Source organism: Larus michahellis, chromosome 8 (assembly GCF_964199755.1).
Source record: "Larus michahellis chromosome 8, bLarMic1.1, whole genome shotgun sequence".
NCBI classification, from domain to species: Eukaryota; Metazoa; Chordata; class Aves; order Charadriiformes; family Laridae; genus Larus; species Larus michahellis.
The window spans coordinates 44,848,874-44,861,334 of NC_133903.1; the positions used below are offsets into that span (position 1 = coordinate 44,848,874).

Below are 12,461 nucleotides of genomic sequence, written 5' to 3' on the forward strand. Positions count from 1 at the left end.
ACACAAGAACTAATTCAGGGCAGTCTGTGTCATGCAGGAAGTTATGCTGGCGAGCCTAGCCGGCCTCCCCAGCTCTATAATCTACGGAAAAAAACCCTGCCTGTATTTCCCTTCCTCCCGTCCAAGTGTGTGAAAGGTCTGGCCTGCCCCACTGGAGGCGTTTTCGGGAGAGCCAGGTTAGTGCGGGTAGCAGGCAGCCTGTGTCCCAGGCTGACCGAATCGCCCCAGCCAGCTGCTGGCCCAGGCGCTCCTGAATGGGACATTTTACCTTTATAAGGAAGCCAAGCTGGGGTGATGAAGTGAGCAGCATCCTAGAGCTGAGGCTCCATGGATGATGAGTGCCAGGGATCTGACACATGTTCCTCTGACAGTTTTCTGCCTTCCTTCCCAACCAAAGCAGGGACATGACATAGAGCAGGGAACAGCCATCCTCACGGTGCTCAGCCCATCGCCCTGCAGGCTCCAACTCCCCTGTCATCGGGCTGCAGGCACTGCACAAAACCCTCACGCCAGAGCCAGCAGTGTGCCCTGCCTTCACACCAGCTCCCCGCTGCAGTCAGCGGCACCCGAGAGAGCCAGGAGCTCCGCGTTCATCAGGAGCAAAAAGCAATCCTGTCAGCCTGGCTGGGCTGGTGCCATTGCAGACACGTTGCTGGGCTCATTTGTAGCGGAGCAGCTTTGCTTATCATATAAGCTGCTCGTGCTTCCAGCTCAACTTTTTCTACTTCCCAGCCCAGTGCTTTCTCAAGGGCCTGCACATCAAAATGTGTTGATAACTGCCCTAGTCACAGCTTTGTGGAAGGTTTTGTTTTGGGAGAAGAGCCTACAGCCTCCACAAATAAGCTGGATCTGATTAGCTCAGAGGCAAGCAGTGCAGGAGCAGCTGCAGGCTGTATCTGCTGAGTGGAGATTTCCTCACCCGTAAGATTGCTGACAGATGCTATTGAGTAAAATACAGTGCTGGCTTTCACCACAAGTCGAAAGGGAAGTCCAGGCAAGAGCAGCAAGTGGCAGGGCAGTTGTCTTTAGGATAGCACTGTATGTAGTGACATGCTCCGTGGGCATGTGTCCCCACCCTTTATTCTCAGAGGAATCTTTCATTAGGCAGATTATATGTTACAGCTCAAGGGCAGAAAGTAGAACAGGGATGGCTTCCCCATGCCCACTTCCAAAGACAAATGGGCCAGACCTCACAGCCTGGCCACTTCAGAAGTGCCACAGTCCTGAGCAGATTCAAACACCCCTCTGAAGTGATGAATTAATCCTGAAGTAGCTAAGAAACTTTACAGGAAACACAGAAGCAGAGAACTATGGAAGTAAAATCAGACCCAGCTGGGATTTGCAGCAGCATCAGAGTACAAAGCTCTGTGCTTCTGTTCCTGAAATGCTGCCTTCTTGCTGTGGGCCTTGTAATAGTCTTTCCCAGTATTTTGCTTTCTGGGGAAGAGTCATAATGGGTTTACAATGAACAAGATGTTTACTTCATATGTTTGTACCCTGCTGACTCACTTTATAACAGCTCTTTACACATAAACCTGCAGCTCCAGCACTCAGCCTTCAACATTTTCTATGTATTTTAGACTGGAGCTGCTCTGTAGCCTTTCCCAAAGGGAAATGAGAGTCCTTATGACCCAAGAGATGGACACCAGTGTCTTGCAGTGTGCATAACAAGGTCTTTATTCAACAAGAGGGAGTAAAGAAAGCAGTGAACAAGCAGAAACAAGGAACAGACTGCTCTGTGCACATCTTCAGGTTCTGTATCAGGAAAGGGTAGTTCTCCTCCAGGCCAGACGTGAAGATGGGATCAATACCAGAAGCAAAGTCCTCTGCTCTGACTGAACAGAGAAGTACTTGTATCCTGGAGACATAGCCGCAAACAGCTCCACACAAGCCACCTGGCACTAAACAAAGCCCAGGGAAGGGCCTCATAACCCCTATCTCCCTAAATATGGTGTGTGGATATGTGAAGGGACTTGGAAGTCCTAGATGGAATCCAGGTGTGGTGGCTGCAGTGGGAACAACGCTGGTAACTGCTGATCCCTGGGTCTGGTTCATCTCAGCTCATCTCTGATATGGATGCATTGAAGCAGATTTGATGTTTGTTTTTATGCCACTTGGCATTTTTCCTGGAGAGAGAAAAAAGAAAAAGCAGGGCAAAATTGGCTATATGAGACGACATTTGCTCAGGAGCATGCAAGACTCACAGCAACCCTGCCTGGGCTTTTCCTGTTCCAGTCAAGGTATACTTACACTAGGTAAGCCACGCTAGGCTTATCTGCTACAGCATCTTCCAGCTTCTGACCTAACACAATCAATCTCTTCTACAAATTGGCATCTTTCTGTTGAGAAATCTCCTTGGCAATTCTTGTGTCCCCCTGCTATCCTCTTAAATTCTATCCTTGTTCCATCTTAAACAAGCCTTTCCCTTTGTCAGGAGGCTCTTACAAGAGTGTGGGACTTTAGCCTCATGGAAGTTGCTGGCAGCAGCACTCACAGAAGTACCCAGACTGATCTCCACTTCCATTTCAGAGAGGCAAACACAACAGCCTGTATCCCCTTCTACGTAGAATTATTTATAGTCAGGGCGTATATTTAAATTACTAAGCCTCTCTCAGATCTCTTAATTTCTCTTAACCGCATCCACCTCTTGGGCATTATTACTCTTTGCTGATACCAATCACACATGGGAGTGTGTTCAAAGACATTGTACTAGCAGTGTACAGTGCTAGACAAAACTAAAATGATCAGAAAAATAAACAAAAAGACAGTGATTAAAGAGCAGCACAGATGGATGTTCAAAGAACACTCCTTCAGAAAGTGTAATGCGTGTTCAAATTACAACAGGAAAAAAAGGACAACTTCTGAAAATTAAAACTGTAGTGCAGCAGGACAAGAAAAGATTTGATGAGCAAATGGCTAAAAGAATAAAGATTATTGAACCTTCTCAAACATATCCAGAGTGAGTCATTGCCTGCAATGAATTTTCAGGCAATCTGATATCACTTCAGTGCTAATAATCAGTAGAAAAATACTGTTAGACATTACTCCAAAAGGAAGAGTGAACAGGATTGTATGGTTCACCCACGTCCGGAATACTGTGAGCAGTTCTGGTGCTCCCAGTCTTGAAAATGAACAGAAAAGGTACAGGTAAGAGTGACAAGGATGGTCCAAGATGTATTATAATTTTCACACGAAGACATATTAAACAGAATAGGACTCATTAGCTGGGAAAAAAAAAAAAAATGGACAAAGGGAAGAGGATATGACAGACTTTCAAATGAAAACTAGTATGGAGAAGGTAACTGAGGAATGATTGTTCGCAGTTTCTCACAACACAGCTAAAAAGGAATGCAATAAAATTATTAGGCAAAAGATTTAAACATAAAAAGGAAATTTTTTTTAAGCAAAACATGTGATAAAGCTGTGGGACATACTGCCATAGGTGTTCTAGAAGTCAAAATTGTAATTCAAAAAGGAACTGCAGAAATTGATGGCTGCTCTATACCCACTGGTCTCAAGCCAAACTCTGGCTTAAAATCCCTAAATGACAACTGCTGTCAGGATATACTTTGTTCTTATATTCTTTCAGCCTCGGCTGTGGGCACTATCAAAACCGGGACAATGGGGACTGACCTTTGGCGAAACCCAATATAGCTGCTCTTATCAGAAGGGAACTTCCCGGTAACACAGGCTGGACAAGTGCTCTTGTTACCAGTGCACTCTGCTTGATGTACAGAAGTGACTGTCTTCCCATCCCCGAGACAGTGTTTGTGGGTATGCAGCCAGAAATCACAGGGGCCTTCTTTGTTTCCAAATCACACTGGAAATTACTTTCTAACTCTTACATAAATACATAATTAAATTAGGATTAATATTATTGCTCAAGTTCATTTCTGAACAACAGTCATTATACAGGCAAGAAAACACCAATTAGGATATCCGATATCCAAAATCTCAATTAATGTGAACATAAGAATGACGGCACAGGGTTAGGCCTGTAGATCCCCCAGGCCAAACCCACTCCTGACAGAAGAGGAGATTTAAGGAGCTGTTGACTGATTTTTCATCATTTTTCATTTACCTATTTGCTTACTTTTCCATCCCATATAAACTTTATCTACCTATCACACACTTGGCAATGTGCTCTACAGTGTAATTATTTAGTATTCAGAAAAGTATCTCCCTTTTGTTCTGAATCTACAAGCTGATAGTGCACTTTCATCAATGCTTCTGTATCATGGGAATCAGTGAACGATCATTCCCCATTCACCTGCTATAAACAATTTGGGACTTTATAGGCTTCCATATTTTCTTCTCCCTACCCCAAAGTTATCCCCAGTACCAGAGAAGAGATCAGAAGTGCACATAATATTGCAGGTGTGGGTGCCCAATGGATTCATACAATGGCCTAATAATATCCTCTGTTTCTCTGTTCTTTTTCTAGTAATTTCTAACATTTGTTTTGCATTTTTGCCCCAACTGAACGTCTAATTATTGTCTTTACAGAACTGTTATATCATGTATCTATTTCCCAAATACAAGTAACTAGCCAAGGTGATGGACATGTAAAGTCAAATTGCAATGCCTATGTTTTTCACTTTATATTTAATACAAATGTCATCTACTATCATTAAGTGAAGTCACTTGGTATATGAAATCCTTCTGTCACTCTTTACAGACAGCTTTTGGTTTTTTCCTTACCTAAAATAACTCATTATCATCAAATTTTTCAACTTTATTGCCTACCCACAACTTAAATTTGACAGCAAAACCCACAACACAGATCCCTGCAAAACTACACTGTCATCTCCCTCCATATTGATTGCTATGTTCATGAAGTCTATTATTAAAATGGAACTGCAGAGTGAGTTAAGAAGCTGAAGCTGGATGGCTGGCATCCATTTCAACCTCTGAGCCAATTTTAAGCAGGTATTACTCCACTGTTACAACCTGACTCATGTTAATAAGGCCAGAAAGGAACCTCTTACTCGGCTGTATCTAAAAGGTGATGGGGTAAGAATCTTTACATCTGCATTTGTCTTTCTTGCTCCCTGCATTTCAATTGCTCTCAGATATGCAACTTACTTACCTGGCTGTCCTGCTTGTGCCATCTGCACTCCTGCCAGCATTGGCTGCTGCTGAGCTGGTGCACCTGACATTGGGACCTGCTGCATGCCTGAAGCACCTGCAATGATGGCACCAGCTCCTGGTTGACCTGACTGGACAGATGCTCCAGAGCCAGGGGGTCTCCGGTTTGACAGTCCTTTCCCAAAGGCCACAGCTGCTACCAGTGCATTGGTATCTGCAGGGTTGAAAGTCTGCTTGTTCTGTCGTAAACCTGCAGAAAAAGAAGATATTTTGGAGCTTTTTAGCAATCAAGTCTAAAAACTAGCATAGCTGGTCCTGATTTTACTTTTCTGCTATTTTGGGGCATTCTGCTATTTTGGGGCATTGTAACAGAGATCAGCTTCTAACAATCTGTCTTACAGGAATCTCAGCAGGGTCAAAGAAGCTGCAAAATCCAGGGACAGGGGTGACCCACGAGTTTCTCCACTGAGAGCAGGGCATATGCTGCTTAGGGAAGGAGGACAGCGGGAGGCAACTCCTCCATGCCCATGACAATGTTCCCACTAAAGGCTCTTCCATGCTGAATCCTATGGCAGGTAACAAGGACTGTGTTTTAGATAAACAATGGCAACATCCCCTTTTGGAGGACCATGAGCAGCATGATGTCTGCACCTTTTTCTACCACACACCTGCCCAGTTAAGCTATTAATCCCAGAAACCCGACGGAACCTGTGCTTGGGTCCTTGCTTACACTATGACTGTGTCAAAGATGACAAAAAACCCTTTGAGAGTTGTGCATCGCACTCCCAGGAATAGTGAACAGCTGATGGCAGAGGCCAATAAAATACAGATGTCCAGCATCAGAGTCAGAAACAGAAAAGGTTGACCATGAGTGAAGCAGACATCACCTAGAGGATGTCACAGAAAAGCCTGCCAAAAAACATGTTGTAGGCTCAGTCCAAACATAGCTAGGGGGTTTCCCATTCACTGACACTGCATTTTCACAGCTATTTTTATTAATCCAAGTTGATTGGGATGTTTTCTTGGTAAATACTTACCACCTCCTCAAAGGGGGGATATGGCAAAGGGCTGGAATGACCTTTCTGCCATGCATACATCACACAAGCAGGACACATCACACCCACAGGACCTCCTTTCAAATGTGGGGTCTCCAGGACAGCCAATCTTGCATCTTCTGGAATGGTTTCCTCTATGCTGCTCATCTGCATTTTCCATGCTTCAGGCCCTCTCATTTACGTATTTTGCCACTACTCTCTCAAGCCTGCTGCTTGGACCCTGTAGCCCACTTCCATCTCAGTGACATACCTCCGCTTTCAGATTCACGCTCCTCCTTACTGATTTTCTCCAGCAGATTTGAGCACATTTTGTTCAGACTTTGGATCTGTTTCTGCAAAATGAAAACCATCAGAAACCACCAGAAGACCTCCAACTTCGTACAAGTCAGCAAGGTAAACTAACAAGCTTTCGCTGACCAGGGTCTGTGTAACCAAACATAAGCATTTTGGTAGCAGGGCTCAGAAAGCCCAGTGCTAATGCACGCAGGAGGGCACTATGGGGATGGGACAGCCTTTCTGGTCTGATGGCAGCTCTTGTGAACAGCCAACGGGCAAGATACCCTTGGTTTGTGAAACTGTGGAGGAAACCAAACTTCAGCTAGGGTCAGCTGGAGAAATTTCAGAGAGAAAAGGACATAGCAAAAAAACCCAACTGTCAGATGGAAGGGTGAAGGAAGCAGAGTTAAAGGGCATTTTGTGTCCTAGGACTAAGAGGCAGAAGAATCAAACTCTTCTTCACCTACCTGTGCCACATCAGGGCTAATTCGAGCTGCATCTGTGATCAGCTGCTTCTCTTGCTCCTCCACCTCAGGGTCAGGCTTAGTTCGAAGATGGTCAGGCACGACCTCATGGCTGAACACGGGCACACGCCCCTCTGTCTGCCGCTGCAATAGTTGGACAAGCCACACTCAGAGCCTCCTCCCCCAGACCAGCACTCAGACTGCTCAAGACCAGAGCTGGAACAAGGCCATTAGCATGCTGGGGGGACACCTTGATCTGGGGAGCATTAGGAAGTTTCAACAATTTGTCTAGGAATTTGCACTGTGCCTGTTTAGTCAGAACAACTGACTAAATGCCGCCGCGGGGGTCTGCAGTGCAATCCCACCAGCATGGCCATGATCAGTTGAAATATCTTCTCACTCAAGCAGAGAATAAACGTTACCAGCGCACTCTCCAGGTTCTGTAACACACCCTATGTTGGTCAGATGACAAACAGTGCAAATCTAGGTGCAGATGTCTGACAGAAACAGCACAGCTGCGGCAGAGAAAACCAGGAGCTTGCAAGGAGACTTCCCAGTTACACAAGATGACACTATCTCTTTCAGCCCCAACATCATGAAAATAAGATATTTATGAACAGGAACACCTCCTGCAAAGTGTATCCAGTGCAACTGTTTGTAGGTGAAAGCCCCCCAGCAAAGCAGCTCCCAGGCAGAACTACTCATCACCTTTTCTTTCTCTACAGACAGAGCTGAGGAATGCCAAGCACAAGGAAAGCCAAGCTGGAGCAGATACACAAGCACTTTCTGATACTCCAGGGCCAACACTCAGAGGGAAGTTCCTTACCATGATCTCCTCATCGCGGTCTGGAGACAGTACTAGGGGTATGATAACCTGGTTTCGTAATAGTGGGGTCTTCTCATGCTTTAGCACTTTATTCAAGGTGTTCAGCTGTCCTGAGAGCAATGCAAAGCTGTCCAGAACTGAAGGCCTGGGAAAGCAAATAAAAAGGACAGAACACGGAAAGGGATGCCACAGATAGCTTTTATCTCTTCTTCACTCAAATGGCTGAGAAGTGAGGAAATAACACTATTACTCCTCAAACCAGTCTACTCCAGACAGTAATCAGTAAAACCTAGTGCTGAACGTACAGGTGTGGACAAACCCCAGTCCCTGCTGCAAATAGCTCAAATGCTGCAAACAGCTCAGGGACGTTACAAGCAGTACCACTGGACGTGGCAGTTGTTTGGGATTTCAGTAACACACACAGAAGCGATGCTTTCCTTATCACTAACTCTCCCAGCGCAATTCTAGAGCAAGGTCTGAGAAACAATTTAAGTCCTAAGCAGCACAGCCAGGAGAGACAACATTTATAGCTTGGCTATCCAGCCTAAGCAATAATGAAGCAAAATAACTGATAATCTTGTCAAGGAGGTCCCCTTCAGCTTGCTCTCTCTGGGGGATTCATCACCTCACCTGCCTTCTGCAACATTAACTATAAATGCTAACTGCCTGTGAAGCTTTGCTGCAGTGGCAGACACTAAGATACTGCCTAGTTTACTAATCTGTAGCTATAACATATTTATGCTCCATCAGGAAGAAAATGCCACCTTGCAAGTCTCTCAAACTGTCTTGTAAAACACACAGAACGAGCAAAACACTAGAGCTCAGTTTATACCAGAGCCAGAAAGAGCCAGAAAGGTCAAGAAATGCAGAAAGAACCATTGCTCATTTTATAGTGTATGGGGGTTTCTAAGATATTTTGTCCAAGAAGCTTCCAGTCACTGCAGATGCAAATCTAGTTCTCATAACAGGTCTAGATTAAAAGGTGTTAGCATGACTCCGTTACTATACAGCACGAAACCAATGGATTTCAACTGGTTTTCTGATGAAACACGTGTAGTGGTTCCTCAAGCAGAAATGTGAAAAGCAAATTTAAACATACTGACAATAGGCTAATGGTTTTTAATGAGCCAAGTCTGGAACAGCTTCAGCAGTGATCGACAGTGCCCCCAGCTCTGTGACACCTTACCACGTGAGTCGGTCATACTCGTTCTCCAGCTTGTAGATAAAACTGACCAAGGAGTTCTTCAGGTCGGCCACCTGACTGATGAGTGCTTCCAGGGTCAGCTCCAGCTGCTTCTCCTCTCTCTAAAAAAAGGCAAGAAAGACAAGGGACGAGGACAAGGCTTAACACTTTCCCATGGTGTTGTGGATCCACACACATGCATCCATAGTCCAATCTCTCCTACAGAGAGCCTCCTTTACAGGGGAAGAAAACAGAGACTCTGGAGATTAAAATCCTATGGTTTCACACTGACCCCTTCCCCTTGGGTAGGAACACTTAGGCAAAAGACTTATGCCTGAGACAAACCCTTGGGTAGCTGTTCTTTTTAAGATCTAGATGAGTGTAGTGAAGACATTATCACTTACATCTCCTTTTTACTACATCAGGCAAAGTCATCAAATTTAGCTCATGCCACCTTCGTGAGCCATTTAAGCTAACCCAGCTCAAAGTAGATTAGCATTCCCTCAACCTTTTCTGACAGCAGATGTGGGTACAGTGACGTCTTCATCCGAAACAGTCCTTTCCAAAATGAGTATCAGGTCCGTGGCCGAAAGACTCCAGTTTCTGCCCTTCACCTCATTCTTTACTTTCTTCCTGCCCCAGTGCCACTTCCAGCTGTTAAAGAAACCAGCAGCTCCTATGCTGCTTGTGCCTCACTGGCTGCGGGAGACCCTGCTGTGACAGAGACCGGACATACCAACACACGCACACATCACCTCCTGCCTTTTGCTCTGGATTACAACTACCGACATCCCGGGGTGAGGGAGGATGGTGACAGACAAAGTGTCAGGACAGGGATTCTGTTGCCAAAGACACCAAGGCATACCCTTGACTATTGCAAAAACCCTCTAGAATCTTATCTACTCTAACTTATTCATACTGTGGTATTGGGCAAAACATAATTAAAGCCCCATCCCTAATGAACTGCTCATGTAAGTTGAGAACTGTACAATAATAATCCATGAGGAGGGTGGGACAAAGCAATCAAATAATAGAAAGGCAATGCCGATTGAGAAAGCAGATAGAGTGACTCAGGCTGTTGGCACGCTTGCTATTGGGTTTGTTTTTCTGTTTGAACACACTGGACCAGTGTGACCTTCACTGGAGAGATTACCAGCTATCTTCCATGTTCCCAAGAACATAAAATTATTCTATTTTATTTCTAGTTTGACAAGATTATAAAGGCTTTTTGTAGTAATCAGTGATCAGACTTCACTTCACTTAACCACCTTAGAAGAAACGGCTGAGTCAACTTTGTTAAAATTTGATCCCCAGTCCATGGAGTGGATTCATGGAGCAGATTTCTGTGTGTTGCAGCTCCAGATAAAATCATTCTCCTCCATCTTGTGCTGGGACTAGTCAGTTCCTGTGCAATTAAGAAATGAGTCTACAACTGTTTGTGTGCACTGCGTTTGTGCAAGAAGATTAACTAATGCCTGTTTTACAAGCTGGGCCGGTAGCCAGTGTTTTACTGCAGGGGTGCCAGGCATATGCACCTACGACAATTCACCTGGCGTGTTGCCTGCGCTTATTCAAGAAGCCCTCAAGAGGATGAATGAAATCCTATGGCACACGGATTGCTCTTGCAGCAGCAGTGTACTTCAAGCCTCCTTCTTTCATAGGCTCTCTCCAAAGCTATTAAGAGCTGGAAGCAGATGTATGCACTGCAAAGCAAGCATGCAATAAAACCGACCGGTTCTTCCAAGGAATGCTGTGCTTGTCACAGGCATATACTATATTCAAGCGGTGCTTTAAGGAGTTTGTTAGCAATACTAAATTGCCGCAAGGTAGTAAAGATAGGGCTTACGGGAGGGGTTGCTGAAGGACCTCCTGATATGGAGCAACTGAGAGGTAAAGATGAAATTCAGAGTAGGTAAATGTAAAGCAACGCACGTGTCAAAACAAAGAGGGAAAAAAAAAAATCTTGACTTTCCGTACACAATGACAGTCTCTGAGCTGATAATGTTATCACTCAGCAACAAGATCTCAGGATTATCTGAGGGTAACCCACAAAAACATCTGCCCAAGGCTTAAGAAGCAGTCAAGGAAGGAAAAGCAATAATAGGATTTATTAGGAAAGCAACAGAAAACTAAGCATCATTATGTCATCGTAAAAATACATCGCGTATTTGTATCTCGAATGTTATGTGTCACTCCTGTCCCTCCAACTGAAAAGGGATACAGTAGGAATATGTACAAATAAAGGCAACAACGACGATCAAAAATGTTTTTCAGTTCCATAGATGCAGCAGAGTGGCTGAAATGACGAGACAATATAGCAAAGCCTATAGACAAGGAATTGCAGGACAATCCGTTTTCACTTTCTTTTCCAGTAGGAAAACCAAGAGACTTGCATAAAGCCAGCAGGTAGTGGTTTCAAACAAACCAAAGGAGGTGGATCTTTACAGCCTGTTAACCTGTCATTAACCTCTTCAACTTTTTTCCATTGGACACCATGGATGCTAAAAATTCACAGTGCTTCAAAAAGTAACTAGATCCTTCTTCCATCAATGAAAATTCATTCAAGGCTATTAAACACAAGGGATGTGCAAACAACAGTTTATAGAGAATTACATCAGTAGCTTATTTTGCTCTCACAACTACTTGTGGGCATTGCCTTCTTGGGTAGTGGCAAAACCAGGCTGCTGGGTAGCTGCACCTTTGGTGCGATGACTCTTACCAAGGGCTGCAGCAAGGCCTGAGAGGGAGAGGTGCACCCAGGTACCGGGACACACGCTCACCCTACAGCCGTGCAGCAAGAGGAGGCTGGTGCGCAGGAAAGCACTGCATCAGCTGCTCGGGGGCGAGCTCGGCCTCCCATCCAGGCTGCTTCAGACTGGGGTGGGTTCGAACCCCCGGCGACCAGAGGGGACGAGGATGGGCAGGAATCGCGCTGGCCGCCGCCTCAGGCCGAGCCCCGCAGAGCTCGGGCCGTCCGTAGCAGGAGGCACCGAAACGCGGGGCCCGGCCCCGCAGGCCGCGCTGGCCTCCCGCTCGCGGGCAAGGCCCCGGCCGGGCCTGCCCCGCCACCCGCCCGGCCCGCCACGCCGTTGAGCCGCCCCGCTGCCCCCGGACGGGCCGCACCCGCGCTCGGCCCCGGCCCGGCCCCGCCGCCCCTCACCTGCATGGCGGCGCCCGCCCGTTGCCACGGGAGAGCGGCGCTTCCGGGTCAGCCGCGCGCCGCGATGGGGCGGGGCCGGGCGGGCGCGAGGGCGGAGGTCAGAGGGCGCGGGGCGGGGCCGCGCCGGACATGGCGGCCGCCGAGAGGCCCGACTCGGAGGTGGGAACGGGCCGGGGGCAGGGCTGAGCCGGGCTGGGGAGAGGGGAATCGGGGAGCCGAAGGTGGGTCGGGGGCAGGGCTGAGCTGGGGAGGGGGGAGCCGGGGGCAGAAGCGGGGGAGGGAGGGAGGGAGGGAGGGAGGTGAGGGGTGGCCGCGGTGCAGGGGACAGGCCCGCGGTGGGGAGCAGGGGGCTGGCCTGGCCTGTGGGGCAAGGCGAGGGATGCGGGGCTGCAGCAGCCCAGGGGTGTGC

The 12,461-nt window shown here is 46.9% G+C and overlaps 2 protein-coding genes across 12 annotated transcripts in view; one reads left to right on the top strand and one right to left on the bottom strand.

Moving 5' to 3' along the window:
* Window positions 1-1,653: 1,653 nt before the first annotated feature.
* MED8 (mediator complex subunit 8) lies at window positions 1,654-12,130 on the bottom strand. Of its 2 annotated transcripts, none has more exons than XM_074596514.1 (7): window positions 12,053-12,130; window positions 8,896-9,014; window positions 7,710-7,854; window positions 6,887-7,027; window positions 6,394-6,475; window positions 5,090-5,338; window positions 1,654-2,126 (listed from the first exon to the last, which is right to left on the bottom strand). In XM_074596514.1, the coding sequence occupies exons 1-7, from the start codon at window positions 12,056-12,058 to the stop codon at window positions 2,062-2,064; spliced, it is 807 nt and encodes a 268-aa protein (XP_074452615.1). In that variant the 5' UTR covers window positions 12,059-12,130; the 3' UTR covers window positions 1,654-2,061. The 2 variants fall into 2 exon arrangements, with proteins under 2 accessions (XP_074452615.1, XP_074452616.1); XM_074596515.1 differs by lacking the exon at window positions 12,053-12,130 and adding an exon at window positions 11,612-11,917.
* A 29-nt stretch (window positions 12,131-12,159) lies between these two features.
* Window positions 12,160-12,461, top strand: part of SZT2 (SZT2 subunit of KICSTOR complex) — a 61,739-nt gene continuing 61,437 nt past the window's right edge. For all 10 annotated transcript variants that reach the window (XR_012588575.1, XM_074596517.1, XM_074596518.1 and 7 more), the window contains exon 1: window positions 12,160-12,211. Coding sequence is in view for 9 of the 10 variants with exons in the window: in XM_074596517.1 (XP_074452618.1) it covers window positions 12,182-12,211 (30 nt within the window). In the remaining variant the exon portion in view is untranslated. The remainder of the gene's footprint in view (window positions 12,212-12,461) is intronic.

What these genes read in the sequence shown, in the direction of transcription:
- MED8 (XM_074596514.1), bottom strand. An exon ending in TTAGCCCTGATGTGGCACAG is followed by an intron (nt 6,476 to 6,886) that starts GTAGGTGAAGAA and finishes TTCATTTTGCAG; the next exon opens with AAACAGATCCAAAGTCTGAA. An exon ending in GGCACAAGCAGGACAGCCAG is followed by an intron (nt 2,127 to 5,089) that starts GTAAGTAAGTTG and finishes TTCTCTCTCCAG; the next exon opens with GAAAAATGCCAAGTGGCATA.